General features: G+C 36.6%; 2 protein-coding genes across 3 annotated transcripts in view; one reads left to right on the top strand and one right to left on the bottom strand.

Moving 5' to 3' along the window:
• The window catches only part of prodha (proline dehydrogenase (oxidase) 1a), a 21420-nt gene extending 12061 nt beyond the window's left edge, over positions 1-9359 (bottom strand). Inside the window, exons 1-4 of one of the 2 annotated variants that reach the window (XM_083565146.1) lie at positions 8951-9359; positions 8419-8627; positions 6822-6863; positions 5128-5162 (exon numbers count right to left, since the gene is read on the bottom strand). In XM_083565146.1, coding sequence (XP_083421272.1) covers positions 5128-5162; positions 6822-6863; positions 8419-8627; positions 8951-9286 — 622 coding nt within the window. In that variant the 5' untranslated portion in view covers positions 9287-9359. The remainder of the gene's footprint in view (positions 1-5127; positions 5163-6821; positions 6864-8418; positions 8628-8950) is intronic. The other variant, XM_083565147.1, reaches the window with a different exon arrangement.
• Positions 9360-12226: 2867 nt separating this feature from the next.
• Positions 12227-18823, top strand: cUnh5orf15 (chromosome Un C5orf15 homolog). The gene is made up of 3 exons (XM_083565271.1): positions 12227-12413; positions 16628-17250; positions 17926-18823. The coding sequence occupies exons 1-3, from the start codon at positions 12317-12319 to the stop codon at positions 18055-18057; spliced, it is 852 nt and encodes a 283-aa protein (XP_083421397.1). The 5' UTR covers positions 12227-12316; the 3' UTR covers positions 18058-18823.
• Positions 18824-19909: the final 1086 nt, after the last annotated feature.

Here is a 19909-nt window from a genome sequence, read left to right as displayed (position 1 = left end):
TAGATTATGTCTCTCACAGTGGACATGTGACGATGTGACACCTACGATGACAATTTCAGACTTCAGAACTTCAGATTTCCATGATTTCGAAGTGGGAGAACTTGCAAAATAGCAGGGTGTTCAAATACTTATTTTCCTCACTGTGTAATATATATATATATATATATATATATATATATATATATATATATATATATATATATATATATATATATATATATATATATATATACACATACACAGACACACCTTCATACATACATACATACATACATACATAAACACAAACAGAAGTTTCTTTCAATATATAAAGTGGCAGATCTCAATTTGTTTAGTCTCCGCCTCGCCCTTTGAGCATTTTTGTTTAAAATGTTTTTTTAAACTTCAAAACAACAATGCCAAGCCTATAAAAAAAAAAAAAAAAAAAAAAAAAAAAAAAAAAAAAGGAGTATTACTGTGACTACTCACACCGTACCGGAAAAAAACAGGAAGTGGCTTGAGGCTAACGTTAGCACTGTGGATTCAAGATTCAATAATTTTTATTTGCCACATGGAATACAACTTGCAGCAAAATAAAAAAGTGTACAAAAATACTATATACAAGTATATATTTGCTGCAAGTGCCCTTGATCAACTAAACATTAATCAGCAAGTGTAACCACCTAGTAAACATTCTGGTGTGTGCTAACACTAAGGCAGTTCCCAATCTTTCCAGAAGTGTACATCCTAGCAAATTCCTAGCAAGGTCAGTTTGTACAATGCTTAGAGAAATTGCTAAACATCCCAAATTTATCTCAATCTCAGACTCTACATGCCTCATTTAGCATGTTAAATGTTTAAGCCTCTTAAAAAAATTATTTGAATGACAGCACAGCTTAGTTTCGCATTTTTGAAGCAACCACGAGACTTCTTAAACAATGTCCTTGGACACACAGGAACAAAGTGGAGAGGTCTGGCCATAATGCACAATGCTACACTTGGTAAAAACCAAACAGAGCATATTAGCACAAACACCTCATATCAGCTGTCAAACATGGTGGTGTAGGGCTGATAATTTAGGCTTGTTTGGCAGTCACAGGACCTTGCAGTGCACATGATATCTTGGGGCCAATGAGTTGGCCATTAACTTCTCTCTATACCAAAGTATTTAGAGACAAATGTGTCCACCAGCTAAAGCTTGGCTAAAACTGGTTCATGCGACAGGACAATAATGCTAAGCACACCTGCAAATGTCCAGGGGAATGGCTGAAAAAGAACATAATCAATATGTTGCAATGGCCAGTCAAAGTCCAGATAAGGGCTGCACGATGTTGTGATTATTGTGGTCAATATTGCGATATGTGATTGTGATATAATAAATGGTATCATGAGTCCACTTGATTGATCATCAAGGAAATTGCACACATTAGTGATAATGCTGAAAGGTGTATTTGTAAAACTACAAACACGATTCCAAAGAAGTTGGAACACAGTACAAATTGTGAATAAAAAAGGAATGCAATAATGTACAAATCTCATAAAATTATATTTTATTCACAATAGATATAGATATATAGAATATATAGAATATAGATAAAAAATCAAATGTTGAAAGTGAGACTTTTTGAAATGTCATGCCAAATATTGGCTCATTTTGGATTTTTATGATAGCTACACATTCCAAAAAGGTTGGGACAGGTAGCAATAAGAGGCCAGAAAAGTTAAATGTACATATAAGGAACAGCTGGAGGACCAATCTGCAACTTATTAGGTCAATTGGCAACATGATTGGGTATAAAAAGAGCCTCTCAGAGTGGCAGTGTCTCTCAGAAGTCAAATGGGCAGAGGATCACCAATTCCCCCAATGCTGTGGCAAAAAATAGTTAAGCAATATCAGAAAGGAGTTTCTCAGAGAACAACTGCAGAGAGTTTGAAGTTATCATCATCTACAGTGCACAATATCATCTAAAGATTCAGAGGATCTGGAACAATCTCTGTGCGTAAGGGTCAAGGCCGGAAAACCATACTGGAAAAACTTTTCTCTGGGCCAAGGCTCATTTTAAATGGACTGTGGCAAAGTGGAAAACTGTTCTGTGGTCAGACGAATCAAAATTTGAAGTTCTTCTGGGAAAACTGGGACGCCATGTCATCCAGACTAAAGAGGATAAGGACAAGTTGTTATCAGCACTCAGTTCAGAAGCCTGCATCTCTGATGGTATGGGGTTGCATGAGTACGTGTGGCATGGGCAGCTTACACATCTGGAAAGGCACCATCAATGCTAAAAGGTATATCCAAGTTCTAGAACAACATATGCTCCCATCCAGACGCCGTCTCTTTTAGGGAAGAACTTGCATTTTCCAACATGACAATGCCAGACCACATACTGCATCAATTACAACATCATGGCTGCATAGAAGAAGGTTCTGGGTTCTGAAATGGCCAGTCTGCAGTCCAGATCTTTCACCCATAGAACATTTGGCACATTATAAAGAGGAAGATGCGACAAAGAAGACCTAAGTAAGACCTTAGTTAGGCAACTAGAAGCCTGTATTAGACAAGAATGGGACAACATTCCTATTACTAAACTTGAAAAAACTTGTCTCCTCAGTCCCCAGACGTTTGCAGACTGTTATAAAAAGAAGAGGGGATGCCACACAGTGGTAAACATGGCCTTGTCCAAACTTTTTTGAGATGTGTTGATGCCATGAAATTGCATCAACACAACTTATTTTTCCCAAAAAATTATACATTTTCTCAGTTTAATCATTTGATATGTCATCTATGTTGTATTCTGAATAAGATATTGAAATTTGAAACTTCCACATCATTGCATTCTGTTTTTATTCACAAGTTGTACAGTGTCCCAACTTTTTTGGAATCGGGTTTGTATAAAGATTTGAAAATGAATACTTTTTTTTTTTTTTTTAAAAGAACATTTCTTGTTTCAAAATAACTTTTTTACAGAAAACATTTACATTTAATGTAAAAAAAAAAAAAAAAGGAACCGCTGAATTAAATACAACTAAATGACAACATAAATTTTCACAAAAATAAGATATTTGAAACATTATATCGAAACAAACAGAGAATACCCTGCCGCTGCCCGCCCTATTTAAATGATTTACCTGTTTTTCTGTTAAAGTTTACGATACAGATATAATCGCACAAGCCAACATTGCGATTACGATAAGATTAATCGAATAATCGTGCAGCAATAGTTTAGACCTCAACTTAAATGAAAACGGTCTGGGGGGACCATAAGAGAGTTGTGCATAAACAAATGCCTGCCTTAGTAAAGTGCTAAACAATGTCCACTAGGGGTGGCATCAAAGCAATTAACTATCTTATCCAAATCTATGTGAATGGTGAATTCAGTGGTATGTACTGCAATGTCAGAGAGTCTCCTGGCTCATTGTGTTTCTCATATATTTTATATACAAAAAGCACGATACTATATTCAAGCCATTCATAATTTGCATACTAATCTTTCCCGAATTTTCTACTATCCGATGCTGGAAACTAAATTACTGTTTGAAATGGCCCGATTAATTTATTTTTTCACACATTTTATTTCATGCACCAGATCTCATTCAGGATGCTCTCTGTCTGTGGATGCTTGACTAAATGCTCTAAATTTCAGCAAGGTCAACATCAGCTCACAGCAAGAATTCTTCTCTTCTGAACGAGTGATACTTAACTGCTCGAATACCTGTCCTCCATCTATAATATCTGTTTAGTTATCAAGCGTATTGGGACGCTTAGCCATTTTGGATGTTTAGCATTTTATGTTTAGCATTTCTCTTAAAAGGAGAAAATCCTGACAATCCCGCATATTAAGAGAGTTAATGAATGAAGGATGGAAGGAATTAAGAAATGATATATTAAATAAATATATTATATTATACACACACACACACACACACACACACACACACACACACACACACACACACACACACACACACACACACACACAATTATATACACATCTGTACTACCCAGATGAGGTCTAAAACAAGTTTAAAATTTTTTATTTAATTTCTGAATTTATTTAATACATTTTATTTGTGCCAATTTAATCAATTAGTCAATTTATTTGAAATAATAAGTGTATTGCATTAATTAGATTTATACATTATACATATTTATATATATATATATATTTTTTTTTTTTATAAATTATTGATTTTATTTATTATTTAAGCAGGCATTTTATTTTGAATTGTTTTAAAAAATAAAACTGTTGATGTTCACAAATATTAATAAAAAAAATGATGAACAGTTTTATGTTTTGCATTTCTTCCACCTAACTGTACCAAAATTTAACCAAACTGTGACTTGAAAACTGAACCAGGAATTTTGTGCACCGGTACACACCTAATATTTTATATACAGTTGTTTCTTATATACAGTCCTTATTTCTTATTTTTTTGCAAGAACTTGGTTTCTGCAACAGGACAGTTGTCTATATGCAAAATATATCAATTTGCTCTTATAATTCCCTCCACTCTTCTGGGAAGATTTCACTAGATTTTGAAGTGTGCTTATAAATATCGGTGTTCATCAGCCACAAGGGTATTGCGAAAGACTGATGTAGGTGAGGAGGCCTGGGGTTCAGTCAGTGTTCCAATTCATCCCAAAGGTGTTCAGTAGGGTTGAAATCAGAGCTCTATAGCAGGCCACACAAGATCTTCCTCTCCAAAGCATGTAAACCAGATCGGCTTCTGAAGACATCCTATACAATTGAGTGACTCAAGCTTTGTAGTAATAGTAGTAAAAGGGCAGGTGACCCAATACTTTCCGCAATATAGTGTGTGTGTGTGTGTGTGTGTGTGTGTGTGTGTGTGTGTGTGTGTGTGTGTGTGTGTGTGTACAAAAAAAAAAAGATTTTTCTAAATTTTTAGGGTTGTATAAGGAAGCTCTCACAAGGTTGCAATGGATTTCACCAGGAAACACATCACACACTGAACTACTGACACTTATTAACAAACATGAAAAGACTAGTAGTCGAGAAGTAGATATGAATTGGACATTCATAAGCATGCATTAATGAAAGCACAACAAATGTAGTGCTGGCATCAATAACCCTTTATAGAAAACTGGCTTTATAATCATATGGCCTTTAAAAATAAATATATGCTACATACCATGGCTTTCCTTTTCAGCTTGAGAGACACATGAACTGGAAAAATAAGAGAATATAGCAGGAAGAAATGGGCATGAGTGGTGAAATATTACATTCTGGCAACTTAAACTTTTGACACCAATCAAAAAAGATTTCTGGTCAAAATTCTCCAACTCCTCTAGACATTTGTTTACATGACACTGCTACACAATATAGACATACATAGCATTTTTCTGAGCTATTATTGTGGAATTATGATTGTCATCTATAGTCAACACCAAATTTATTACCACTCCAAGAAAATGGAAAAAAAAGGCTGTTTATAAAAAAATGTACATATAGGAATTCAAGTTTGCCATTTAAAAGAGCTTATAAGAAGCTCGCATTTTAAAGTTGTTTTTCTTCATAATGTGGCAAAATTCTTGGAACTGTTAAACATATTTTAATTTCAAATACTCTATAACAATGGTGCAATGGTGGTCCAAACATTTTATTCTGTTTTCACGTACGATTAGAATTCTTCAAAATAAGTCTGAGATTTTATGGAGGCCCCATCTAATGACTAATAGGATTTAAAGGATCTGCTGTTAATGTCTTGGAGCCAGAAACCATGGTACACCTTCAGAGGTCATGTAGAGTCCATGAGTCCAAAGCTGTTTCAGTGGTACCATACACATTAAGCTCTGGCATTCAAGAAATGCATGACTGGAATTAACATATTCAAAGTGTGCCACACCATTACACCACCTCCACCATCTTAGACTTTTGAGACAAGGAAGGTTGAGTTCATGGATTCATGGAATTCTGACCCTACCATCAGTGTGCAGCAGTGGAAACTAAAATTCATCAAACCAGACAACAGCGTTCTGGTCTTTTACTGCCCAGTTTTGGTGAGTCTGTACCCACTGCAGACTTGTTTTGCACTGCAGATGTTTTTTCTTGGATGACCAATGTAAAAGTGTAGACCAATGTGGTCTTCTGCTGTTTGTAGACCATCTGCCTCAAGGTTCTATGTGTTATGCATGCTGAGATGCTTTTGTGCTCACCACAGAAAGGTTATTAGCATTACTGTAGCCTTTCTGTTTGCTGTTGTTGTTCTCTAATGACCTCCCAGTCAAATTCCTATTATTTTGGGTATCTACATCTGGGTGGACAGCACGGGAAAAACAACATTACAACATTTTACATTCATCTCTATTTCAGCAACCAAATGCAATCCATCAACATAATAAATTATATTTTATATATATAATATAAATATTATATAATTTATTATTACTCTCCTTGTCTAAATTCATTCACATATTAGATCATTCTATAAAAGATCATTAATTCACATATTAAATGACTCGCATAGAATATTATAAGCATAGTATAAGCATAGAAAAATGGTTTTAGTATAAAGTGCTAATCTATTTTGCTGCCCCTGTCAGGTAAAACAAAAAGATTGCAGCATATTAGCCAGAAGGCCAGCAAACATACAGTCTATGAGAGAAGCCAAAGACCATTTAAAAGCTATCCGTTTGCCAGACCAAACTATGGATGACCGAGAATTGAGAGTATTAAACCACTATCCTGTTTGTGTGTGTTTAACACCATCCCATATACCTAAAGCAGACTATAAGCTTACACATGCACAGACATGTGCCACCAAAACACCCTTCCCTTCACCATTACAGCCATAAAATAGGAAATTTACCTAAATTTTAAACCTACAGTGTGTGATTTCCCAGCTCACTACGCATCACTGAGCTTGACCTGGAAAAATGCATGATCAAGTTTTCAGTAATGACCCTAGAAAACATTTTCTAATAGTCTATTTCAGTATTTGTTTCTGGCATTAATTGCAATGACTCAGTTCTATGTTCAGTGGAAGAGTATTTTATAAAGGTTTCTTCTCTGCTTATGAAAAACAATACTGGTTCATTATATCCTCTTTCTTTCTTGTTTTCCCTCCCAGAGGCCACTTCTGTGTTCCCATGATGAACGGTTTCGTTTCATGCTGTGCCATCAGAAAGCACATCTCATCTTACCAAAAACATGTTGCATAACATTCACTGCTGCCTGAGGGTGTGTGTGTGTGTGTGTGTTTGTGTGTGTGTGTGTGTGTGTGTGTGTGCAATTACATGGTGTTTGCACATGTTTAAGACTCCATTCAAAGGGACAAAACACTTTCCAATTTCACCGACCAATTATGTGTGTGTTGGGAGGGGGGGTGACAGGGCACAGAGAGGGGCTTGGCCTAACTGACCATACAGAATTTAAAAACAGGTCCAATAACTGTGGCCTAATTATTTATTTTTTATAAGCAAGGACAAGAACAAACCTGCCTGATATTAGTTATAACTCAGTTGAAAAACTACTAAGGTATTTGAAATATATGAGAACAGTTTATTCCATCTATCGTTGTATTAGTTCATAAATACATTAAAGGAAACACTACCCATAAAGGATACACCTGCTATGATTACAGTTAAAAGTCATGTAGTTTCTTTTATGTCTTTTAAATATGTCAGTTACATATTTAATGGATCTATTTATATAAGGAAGAATTGGTTGCGAAATAAATGCGAAATAACAAATTCATCTGAATTATAAATAATTAAATGTAATGTAAAATGTAATTTTAAAAACAAGTGCTACAGGGAATACATTTTATTTGTTTACCAAATTTGCTGACATTTTTACTGTGCTACTGTGAACTGCACTAAAAAAAGTTCCCTTTTAATTCTTATTTGCCTTTTCTACACCATATATAGAAATTAGAGTGCTTAAATATAGATTGTGAAATTTACTGAATAATACATAATTAAGATAATTAACTTATCTTAAAACAAGGGTATTGCTCCCTGGTTTAATAGTGGGAAACAGCCACTCAAGTCAGTTAAGTGCTCTTAGTGCCAAGCCCTGAATAAAATGGGAGGGTTGCATTAACTACATCTTAAAGGCAAGAGCAGGTTGTTTACTGTAAAGTAATTTCTTTTTTAATTTACATTTATTTATGTTGTTATTTATGCTGTTATGCTATTAAATGTTTGTTACACTGAATAATAATGGAACAGCTATCAAAGACCTCATTATCTTCCACATTGAACCGCATTGTTTTTTTTTATACGGTATCGTTTCTGCGGAAATATATACATACATACAATTCACTATTTAGTCATATAACATGTGACTTTTTTGTGACTTTTGCATGCAACATTAGGCATGCCTTTTGGGCATGAACAAACAAAACATTTACACAAATTCAACAGTCATCGCCTCTCTCCTCACTCACAAGCTGGCATCCTCATAGCACTACCATACTCACTCCATCTCCTTTTTCTCAGCCTCTTCCTGTGTGAGGTCTTCCTCAACGCTGTAGTCCAGAACTGAGCCGACACCAAAAGCCTGGTTCTTCTGCACCAAGGGCTTAATAGAATCCTGGTCCTCCCCTGCCACAAACTGCCCATAAAATGTCATCTTCATCAACTTTTCGAATAGACGCTGGCCCAAGATTTTCCTACTTAAGTCCATTAACTGCAAGGAAACAACAGTAGTGCATTAAATATTGATAAATATGTTATACAGGCCATATGAAAGAAATTAGCTACAATATATATTTTTGTGGCATATGTGGCAGAATGCTTTCTGCTTGATACTGTAAGTAACTTAATAACCACCATTTACCACGTACTTTTATTTTTTAATTATTTGTGAAATATAAATACATTGTTCCTAAACAGGTAATATTGATACTATGGTGGTGGTGATGATGATGATGATAATGATGCTGATATATTATATAGATGAAACTATAGACAAATACTGATCTACATAGCAAATGCCAACCCCCTCCTCACCTCCTTGTTCTTTTCCACGAGGAAGTCAAACGTACAGAGTTTAAACACGAGCAAACTTCGCAGCAGCTCGAGCGTGTCTTTGCTCTTGTATGCATCTTGCGTGTTCCCAAAATCGATAAAGATCTTCTGGTCATGGTTATAAACGTGCCTTTTCTCGTGGCTCATCAAGTCCACCGTACACGTCTTCTCAACAAGCGGACACACCGTCTGCCTCTCGTCAACTTTCTCCTGCGGCCGGTGTGATGCTCCAGTCGATCGCAGTCTTTTCGGCGCAAACTGATCGGTGCGGATCAGTTTGGCTCTGCGCAGAGCGTGAATCGCATTGGAGCGCCACATTGCGGAGTTTGAAATGACTGGAAAAAGTGCATCTGCTCAGTTTCCGCTACGCCGATACACGCACACGAGAGGCGTGGGGAGGGAGAGGGTGGTCACGCATGCCTCATACGAACCAGTTACAAAGAGAGATTCGGGACGCGCCTCTCACAGCATTTCAGAAACGCAGTTATGTGTAAAGCCATACGGGCCAAAAAAATTTAAACACCTCCCTAAATGGAGATTAGAAAGAGAATTTAAGATGTTCACCAAAACTCTCCAGACAAAAAGCCTAAATAGTTCACAGTGAGATTTGTGTTTCTCTTTTCCAATAGCTAAGCGTTAGCTATAGGCAGAGAAGGCAAAGGTCTAGGGCCTAGGGCTTTGAGGCAGGGCCTCCAAAAACGTAACAAACCTATACAGTAATTCACCAATCAAGACATTAGTCTTATGCTGCCTGTCTTGATTGGTGAATTACTGTATAGATTTGTTACGTTAAGTGACATTTTTTTTATAACAAATTTTGTAAACATTATCCAATAGACAAAGATAAAAACATTTATTACAAAATGTCACTTACCTGAAGTGGATTAAATTATCACTGTTTATATGTGGGTCCCGACCCTCTGAATGCATGAAGAGACTGTATATAGTGATGAAAGAAACTTTTCTGCATACTGACCTGATTGCACCAAAACGAATGCAGGGGGCTACAACGTGAAAAGCTAAACAGGCATGTAAAAAAGCACAGCTTGTAATGCAGCTATGTGAGCTGTCATCATGTACTTTTCATTATAATGCATTATTAAAATAAACAGAGCTTTATTCTGCCGCTTCACGTGTTAGGCTTTAAGACTTTACAGTGATCACCTATGTGTCTTGAAGGACACCACAATATTTAAATCATTTGTTGAGCCATTCAGGAATTATTTGGTTGACAAATTTATTATGGGGGAGTAGTGGCTCCAGCGGTTGAGGCGCTGGGTTACCGATCGGAAGGTCGGGGGTTCAAGCCCCGGTATCGCCAAGCTGCCACTCTTGGGCCCTCGAGCAAGGCCCTTAACCCTCTATGCTCCAGGGTACCCTTACGAGAAAATAAAATCAAGGACCGTGACGTCGGAGCGACGTAAGGCCGCCTTTCCGTGGGCTCACCACCTGCAGGAGGGACCGTAAGGGACCGGTGCTGTGAGGATTGGGCAGCAGTCGAAGGCGGGGGCCTTGACAGCCCGATCCCTGGACACGGAGAAGTGTCTGGGGAATCGGCTTAGACTGCTGCCCTCGCGACCCGAATTACGGATAAGCGGGAGAAGATGAATGAATGAATTTATTATGCAAAATAAAATGAATACATGAAAAACAAACAAAATATGACAATGACTACAGCTATCCATATATATTTAACTTTGCTGTTTTATTGAAGCCCCACCTCATAAGCATGACACAGAGAAGAAACCAGATGTCATGGATGACAAACGAAAACAACAGCTTTATTAGATTTCCTCCTTCCTTTGTGAGAGGAAATCACTTTTGCACTTGCTTTTAAATGTAGTAATGCAAAAGGGTGTACTGTGAGTTATCGCTGTTATTTATTATAATAATAGTACTATTGTAAGAGTTTTTTTGTTGGAAAGGCATGAACAGCTAATCCATGTTTACAGTCATAGAGCTTTCATTTATTGAAACTGTTCACTAACTACAAATAGTCTGTTCTTTAACTATTCATATGTTGGACTGTAAGTAATTATGTACTTCAACTCAAGTGAAAATGTAAATAAAACACCTGAATTAAGTTTATCCTTGCTAAAACCAGGTGCGTCTTGAGAACATGTCTGCTTATATGCCTTCACTGGTTGGCAGAGAGGTGTGTGCCCTTATACCAACATAATATCCATAACAACATTACGACAGCAAAGTTATTTTAACTATATCTTAAACGTAAATGATAACATATAGTTACAGCACTAATATTTTAGGGGTGCTCTTAGTCAGCATTTAACCATAGCTAGTGACAGAACATCAGATTGAGTAAAAATGCAATTTGGTCTAGGTTTCTTTACTACAACTTCACTACACAGAAACCCCAAAAAAACAAAGCTTACACCACAGATGACTGGAATAATTATCTTTGCTTATCTGTAACACTAATAAAGAAAGTCATTTTCTTTTTCTTTAATTTATCAGGCTTGTTTGAGGAATCAAGAAATGGTCCTAAACTTCAAATCTCAACAAAATGCAACATTACTTATCTATTGAACCCTGTGGAGCAGTGAAGTTGAGCTGAAATTCATTTATGGGTGTGGATGAGAATGCCTGGAACAGGTCGAGCAGGTTCTTTTGTATATCAAAACGTTTCCATGTAAACTCCAACTACAGCTGACAGTAACATTATTTTATATATAATATAAAATAAGTAATTATTATATATAATTACTCGTGTCTTAAATGACAAATAATCTTTAACCATCTCCCAACTTCCCTGCCCCACTGAGGATGGATTATAGCATGCTCCCGCCCCCCTGCTTTGTGATTCAGATCTAAAGAGTATGCTATAATAATAATAATAAAGGAAAAAAAAGATTTGAAAAAATTATTTTTCTATTTTGTTTCTGTATTTCTATCTTTTTATTAAATTCTATTCCCTGATCGCTCATTTTGAGAACTGTAAATTACACAACCGGATATGAATGCTCTCTCTGAGAAAAAGAAATGCGGAAGTGAACGCGCACATAGTCAATTAGATACACAATCAGTTAAACAAACATTCCTATTGACAAACTGAAATTGATAAATGGATATCTCTCTGAAACACACACAACATTTTCCTGCAATGAAACATGTAAATGAAAAGTTTGAATCCCAAGTTTGAGGGGCGTTTTTGGTTGCTTTCACCAGTTCCGGTTTTAGATCGGAATTACAACTTGAGACGTCTCCTTGAACGCGCCATCAAAAACGACGGTCAAACGCAAAACAAAATTGCGTCACTGCCTGTTATTGACGTAGTCGATTGGTGATCGTGTCGACTTGCTTACTAACACCCGGGTCAAGGCAGCAACAATGACAAAGCTGAAGCAACAAGACTTCCACATGTTTTTAGCCGCTGTTTTTGCCATTTTACAGCTTGCTTTTGTTACGGGCTTCCCGACAGTCGATCGTGAGTTATTTTCCTTTTGTATATTTTAAATGAGTTTTAATGTTTCTAGTCAGTGTTCATCAGCATGTCTATGTGCCTACCGTAGAGGGCTCTGGAGAGATTGAAGCTAACCATGGCTGTCCCTAAACGTGGCAGTTTTAGTTTTCATTATGTGATTTTGGGCATACTCACTCGATCCTGTATTACTAGCGAACCTGCTGTTCTAAAAGTCAGCCATAATAAGAACCGAGATCTATTATAAGATCTGTTTGTAATTTTACGCAATAACTAGTAAATGTACCTGGTACCAAGTGTTTACAGGTTTGTATCATTCACATCATATCCAGCAGTTGCGAATGCTTAAATCGCCGACATCAGTAACCAGTTATGCGTATTGTTCCACTTTTTTTTATAAATTTTTTTCTTTACATTTTATTACCGCATTTTACTTTCGTTACCAAACTTTGATGCTTCCTGACGAGGTTATTGCGGAAGCAACAACATACGACGAGCGCTCTGTTACCGGAAATGAACACCGTAATTCTGTGATATGCAGTCACACAAAACAGAGAAGGAGAGTGAAGACTGAAATAAGAATAAGATGGTGGAAACTGAAGGAGGAAGACTGTAGTGTGAGATTTGGGGAAGAGGTCAGACAGGGGCTCGGTGGTGCTGGATGATTTGGCAACTACTGCAGAAGTGATGAGAGACAGTTAGGACGTGGTGGTGGAATGAGGAAGTGCAGGAGAGCATAAGGGAAAAGAGGTCAACAAAACAGAAGTGGGATCGACAGGGTGATGAGAAAAGTAGTCAGGAAAACAAGGAGATGCGGCAGCAGGTGAAGAGGTATGTGGCAAAAGTATGAGAAGTTGGACACTAAGGAAGGAGAAAATTATTTGTACCGTTTGACCAGGCAGAGGGACCGAGCTGGGAAGGATGTGCTGCAAGTTAGAGCAATAAAGGATGCAGATGGAAACGTGATGACTAGTGAGGAGAGTGTGTTGAGAAGATGGAGGAAGTATTTTGAGCAGCTGATGAACAAGGAAAATGAGAGAGAGAGAAGGTTGGATGGTGTGGAGATGGTGAAGCAGGATGTAGATAGGATTAGTAAGGAGAAAGTGAGAGCAGCGATTCAGAGGATGAAGAGTGGAAAGTCGTTTGGACCAGACGACATACCAGTAGAAGCATGGATATGTTTAGGAGAGATGGCAGTGGATTTTTTAACAAGATTGTTTACCAGAATTTTGGAAGTTGAGAAGATGCCTGAGGAATGGAGAAGGAGTGTGCTGGTAACGATCTTTAAGAATAAGGGAGATGTGCAGACCTGCAGTAACTACAGGGGAATTAAGTTGATCAGTCACACCATGAAGTTATGGGAAAGAGTAGTGGAAGCCAGGCTGAGAGAAGAAGTGACCATTTGTGAGCAACAGTATGGTTTCATGCCGAGGAAGAGCACCTCAGACGCATTATTTGCTTCGAAGAATGTTGATGGATAAGTATAGAGAAGGTCAGAAGGAGTTGCATTGTGTGTTTGTGGATTTAGAGAAAGTGTACGACGGAGTTGTGGTATTGTATGAGAAAGTCAGGTGTTTTAAAGAAGTATGTGAGGGTGGTGCAGGACATGTATGGACAGGTATGAGGACAGTGTGACAGCAGTAAAGTGTGCAGTAGGAACATCAGACTGGTTCAAGGTGGAGGTTGGGTCGGCGCTGAGCCCTTTGCAGTGGTGATGGACATGTTGACGGACGAGGTCAGACAGGAAACCCCGTGGACTATGATGTTTGTGGATGATATTGTTATTTGTGGTGAGAGTAGGGAGCAGGTTGAGAAGAGCTTGGAGAGGTGGAGGTATCTGCTGGAGAGAAGGGGAATGTAAGTCAGTAGTAGTAAGACAGAGTACATGTGTGTGAATGAGAGGGAGGGCAGTGGAGTGATGCGGTTGCAGGAAGAAGAGGTGGAAAAGGTGGAGGAGTTCAGGTACCTGGGGTCAACAGTGCAAATTAATGGAGAGTGTGTTAGAGAAGTGAAGAAAAGAGTGCAGGCAGGGTGGAGTGGGTGGAGAAGAGTGGCAGGAGTGATTTGTGATAAAAGGGGATATATAGATTTTATGATAAACAACAAAGGGGAGAAATTGATTATTATTATTTATTTATTATTTTTAATTTAAATTCCAATATGTGATATTTAATGCCAAGTCTAGCACACTCTCGAAGAGGTAGGTGTAACATTGTCAAAGTCTACAATTAAGAGAATTTATATAATAAGGATTTACAATTATTTTCAAACAGAACCCTATTTAAACATTCTGGAAAGTTATAACTCCTAGACCTCTCAAGCTGTTTCTACCAAACTCAGCAAAGTCCTTCAGACTGATCAGGTCTGATCTTTCAAACTGTTTAGACTTATGTTTTTTCTGTAGCGGATGATCAAAAATCCCCAAAACTCCTATTCATTTGCATTTAGAACCTGGCTTAAAAAAACATTGCCCCCACCACATGAGTTTTATAAACCCATGTGTGAGTTTCATAAAGGCCCGGGTGCACAGGCCTTATACACCTCTTATCTTATTCATTCTTTCTCTGTACTTGTATCTTTGACCAATTCTCTTTCTCTCTCTTTCTCTTTCTCTCTCTCTCTCTCTCTCTCTCTCTCTCTCTCTCTCTCTCTCTCTCTCTCTCTCTCTCTCTCTCTCTCTTTCTTTCTCTCACAAACTTCCTTCCAACATGTAGATTTAATGGACAAGCAAGGTTTAATGCAATTCTATGCTCTGTTTGTCAACTTGTTCAACAGATAAATAAAATGAAGTCAGTGAAATCTAAATCACTGATACTGTTCACAAAATGGAGGTGCCTTTTACACAATGTTGCATTAGAATGAAAATCCAAAGAATCTAAAAACTTCGGTTTGGTGAGTGAAATACACTAAACAAGTATGACATAAGAATGTCATTCAGAAATTCTATTCAAGGGCCTTGATATTTTTGAATGTAGTAGTAAAGTTTGCAGTTTCATAGTGTAATGAGGTCAGTTAAGCTTCATAGATCAAAGTCAAGTCAAGAAGGTTTTATATAGCATATATAGCTGATGCTGTACACAGTGAAATGAAAAAACGTTTCTCCAAAAACCTAAAGCTACATAACAGAACTAAGAGCTAAGGACTGAAGTAAGTGTCCTCACCACATAAAGTGCATCCTGTGCAACCTTGTGCAAACAGTGCAAGACAAATGACAGTGCACCAGACAATACAAGATCGTGTGGGACATGCACACAAAAACACAGAATTGTGCCGAAGATTATACCTTCTATATAATATGTTATACAGTACAATGTGCAAAAAAAGTGAACTGTGCAACTAACGTGAACTGGTAAACATATACACAAAATGTTGTGCAAAACAGCAACAGCAGCAATTGAGTAGGTGTGCAAAAACAGCATGTAAACATATTATAATATGGGTGGTGCTATAGACATGGATGTGTATGAATTGTTTAGAGTATTTGAGTGTATGTTAAAATTCAAGTTTGTAACAGTTCAGTAACACCCATTTAAGTTATAGAGTAAGTGTGTGTGTGAGTGTGGTACAGTTCAGTTCTGTGTGTTGAGGAGCCTAATGGCTTGATGGAAGAAATTGTTATGCAGTCTGGATGTGAGGCCCAAATGTTTCGGTACCTAATTCTTGATGGCAGGAGGGTGAAGAGCGTGTGTGTGAGGGGTGTGTTGGGTCGTCCACAATGCTGTTGTCTTTGTGGATGCGGCGTGTGGTGAAAATGTCTGTGAAAGAGGGGAGGGATACTCCAATTGTCTTAATTACTTAAAATTTTATATATATATATATAATTTTTTTTTTATTTTATTATTATTATTTTATAATTATTTAATTTGAATTTACTTATAGTTTTTTTTTTTAAAGATAAGACTGTGTTGTGTTTGATATCTATAAGAATAGAATATTCTTGTGAACATTTTGAACAAAATATTTTTATATTTTTTTTACAGCCTTTTGCTCTCATATTTACTGAGTATGCCAATATTAGTGTAGGGCACTGTATATCTAAATAAGACCCTCTTATAAAATTGTCATACACCATATAATTACAGTTCTGAGACAGATGTACTAAATATAACTTATTATACATTTAAACAGCAAAACAACTGTACTTTTAATGTATGTATATGTCAGATATTGTAGCTTTTAAACAGTAATTCTTTCTTGACCTGTTTTTTTATTTTTTACAGCGTCAAAAGCCATCCAAAATATTTCTTCTGCCAGTGGCCCCCCAAGCATCTCAAACAGGAACACATCAGAAACCCAAGACTTGATGAATTTGAATAAAACCGTTACTGCTCAGCTTACTACAATCGCTTCAACAGTGGTCAGAACGTCAGCACCCCTCAAACCAACAAGTGCAGCTAAGGTGTCTTCAGACACATCCAAGCCTATTGAGTTGAACACAAGTGAAACAAAGTCAACAAATCTTTCTGAATCCAAGTCACACAATTTTACTGACGTTGCTAAAGTAGACCCAAGTCTCACTCCGGGTTTTGAGTCCACCACCTCTCTTTTTGAAATTGACACCACTGTCAATAAGGTCTATAAAAGTGATGGAGTCCCCAATGAGGTTGATAAAAATGGTCAGCAGGAGGAAAATAAAATCTTAAACCAAGACACCCAGAATGATGATAACATTATTAAGGATACTACCAAAGATAATCTTGTGAGATCTGAAAAAATTGATATCAACATAAAAGATTCCACCATCTATGCCACTCAAGATGAAGACTCGCATTTCTTCTTCCATCTGGTGATCATTGCTTTGCTGGTGGCCATAGTATACATCACGTATCACAATAAAAGAAAGGTTTGTCAGTCTTATGTTTTAATTTAACAGCACTAATATTTTGGTGCATGGTTAAAGAATTTCAAACATCCTCAGTAAATTAAATACAACAGGGAGCCACCAATTTGTGTTTGGGGGTTTGTAGGATCACAGTTCCATTGTAGACGTCTTCCACTGTGACTCTTAACAGAATTTTACATGATTCAGTACAAAAAATGCTTAGGGCTTGGATCAATATAAAGCATGTACATACTCTGTGTGTCTAGATTGTGAATGTATGCGTGTGTATCAGCCAAAACATTAAAACCACCTACAGATGAAGTGAATGACATCTCATTACAGTGCCACCTGTTAAGGAGTGGATTAGAGTAGGCAGCAAGTAAACAATCTTGGGTGCTGAAGGTTTATTAATGATATATGATTTAATTATGTTTAATCTATAATAAAAATGCTGCAAAATTGTGCACACTGTTAAACTAATAATTTGTTGAAGGAACTCAGTCTTTTTGGGTAATCACAATGTCTATCAGATTAGCACATCTTGTTTGACAATATAATATTTCCACCCTTTTTAGCAAAAACTTTCTAGATTCATTCAAATGTCATTTCTTTGTTGGTATTTTGTTATACAGTAAATAATTTTGCTTAATGTTTTTTTTTTATATTGGTATTTTATTTATTCCTTTGCCTATTCAGATCATGCTCCTGGCTCAAAGTCTGCGCTGGAGGGAAGGCCTTTGCACCCGCACCACAGAGTACCACCGGCTTGACCAGAACATTGATGAGGCAATGCCTTCATTGAAGATGACCAACAATTATGTGTTTTAAGGCAACCATATTCCAATTATCAACATTATAATCTTAAAGATAAAGACATGAGTATAATAATTGTGAATGCAAACTGCTGATTATTATTTAATGCACAGTGTATTATGTATTTAATGTTAATCAAGAAACCTTGTTTATCTAGTTTGTGTTATTCTAAGTCTCTGATTTCTTTACCTTTTTTCCCTCTAGATATTTCAGGGATAGGCATCTGCTAGTATGTTTCTTCATGGCTTTTGAAAGGGCTAGATCATTGTTTGTTTAGTGTAATATATATAAAATATAAGATTGAATGTAAGCAGTGCCAGAACACTTATTTAATTTCAAATTATTAATATAGAGCACCTCAATAAATTCCAGGGTTAAATTTTATAATTAATCAAAATAATCACTCTCAGTTTTGCCGGCTGTAATTTTTTAAAATGCAAATTTACATATAGGAATCAATAATCTTGTATTATGATGTACCATTGTAAATAATACAAGAAAAGCATAGTCTATGGTTTCTTATGCAGTCTTGGGGCGGGACCCTTTGTTATTTTTCTTGTAACATAAAATATCAGTCTTACTGCGTAGTGTGTAAATACAGGGAAGCGTGGACAATGATGATGGCATTTATTTGCTCTGTATTCAGCTATAATTTGCCCAGAGCTGTGCAGGACTTAAATATTTGCTGTATTTTGGGTGGGTCAACAAAACTGTTTAATAAAAATCTTTAATAATTATTTTCCTTTTGTTTATATGCAATAAACTAGGTGAAAGCCAAAAACACAAGAATTGGACAGTAAATGAATGGAAGAAAGTTCTGTGGACAAGTGTTTCCAAATTTGACATTTTTGGTTCTAACAAGAACTTATGTAAGACTTGGAACAGGAGAGATGTTATCAGATCACCCACAGTCAAACATAAAGGGGGAAACTTAATGATATGGATTTGTTTTAGGGCTGCAACTAACAATTTAAAGTATTTATGTATAAAACATATTAAGTTAAACTATTTTTAATGTTGACATTTTAAAGTTTATAGTGGCTGCTTGTTGAGGAGAGTATGGGGGATTTCTCCATTAAACAAATTCACTCATGCTTGGATGTTTCTTTCTGTAAAAAAACGAAACAAATCTGCATTTGAGTATGAAAGGTAAAGCAATTATTTTGCAGATGGCAAGTTGAAAACCATGCTTAAAATATCAATATAAAATATAATACAACATTGTTCTAATAATTTTTGTTGAATAAATACACAAATATTTTGGTAATTTGTGAAGATATAAGCATCTAGAATATATAATTAATTTAATTTTGTATAATAATTAAAGAGAATAGAACGGAGAAACACAGCAAGCTGACAGGCTTAAATAAGAAAAAAGAAAAATATGTATATGTGCATTCACTGGTAACCACAACAGTGATAAATATGGAATCGTTTCAAACTGCTGCTGTTATTTGCTGTTTTTAGATTTAGTGTTTGTTCTCACGCCGTTTTAAATAAATCCATCACTATGTCGTGAGTGCGGTGATTGTCCGACCTGATACCTGACAGAACAGATCTAGGGAGACTGTCCTGAAGTTAACAAACAGTTAACAAAATAAAACTTCAATAAACTACACCATTTTCTCATGATGATTATACAGTTTTTGCGTACCGTGATGATGTTTCACCTTCACCCGTGACACCGTGTGTTTTCATTTCATGTGCTTGTGCATCACTGTGGTACGTCCATACCACACAAGCTCCGCTTTGAATAACTTCCAAGTACAGTTTTCTTTGTTGAGTTTAATATAAAATGCTCCCATGCCTTGGATGACTTGGGACGCACACTTTTGTGTGCTGCCGATTGACCCTGTACTCTCTGGCA

The sequence above is a fragment of the Silurus aristotelis genome (genome assembly GCF_946808225.1).
Source record: "Silurus aristotelis genome assembly, chromosome: 16".
Taxonomy (NCBI): domain Eukaryota; kingdom Metazoa; phylum Chordata; class Actinopteri; order Siluriformes; family Siluridae; genus Silurus; species Silurus aristotelis.
The sequence above is the reverse complement of the archived record's forward strand: the minus strand, read 5'-3'. Positions and strand labels throughout refer to the sequence as shown.

What these genes read in the sequence shown, in the direction of transcription:
- cUnh5orf15 (XM_083565271.1), top strand. Translation starts at nt 12,317, where the DNA reads ATGACAAAGCTGAAGCAACAAGACTTCCACATGTTTTTAGCCGCTGTT. An exon ending in GGGCTTCCCGACAGTCGATC is followed by an intron (nt 12,414 to 16,627) that starts GTGAGTTATTTT and finishes TATTTTTTACAG; the next exon opens with CGTCAAAAGCCATCCAAAAT. An exon ending in CGTATCACAATAAAAGAAAG is followed by an intron (nt 17,251 to 17,925) that starts GTTTGTCAGTCT and finishes TTGCCTATTCAG; the next exon opens with ATCATGCTCCTGGCTCAAAG.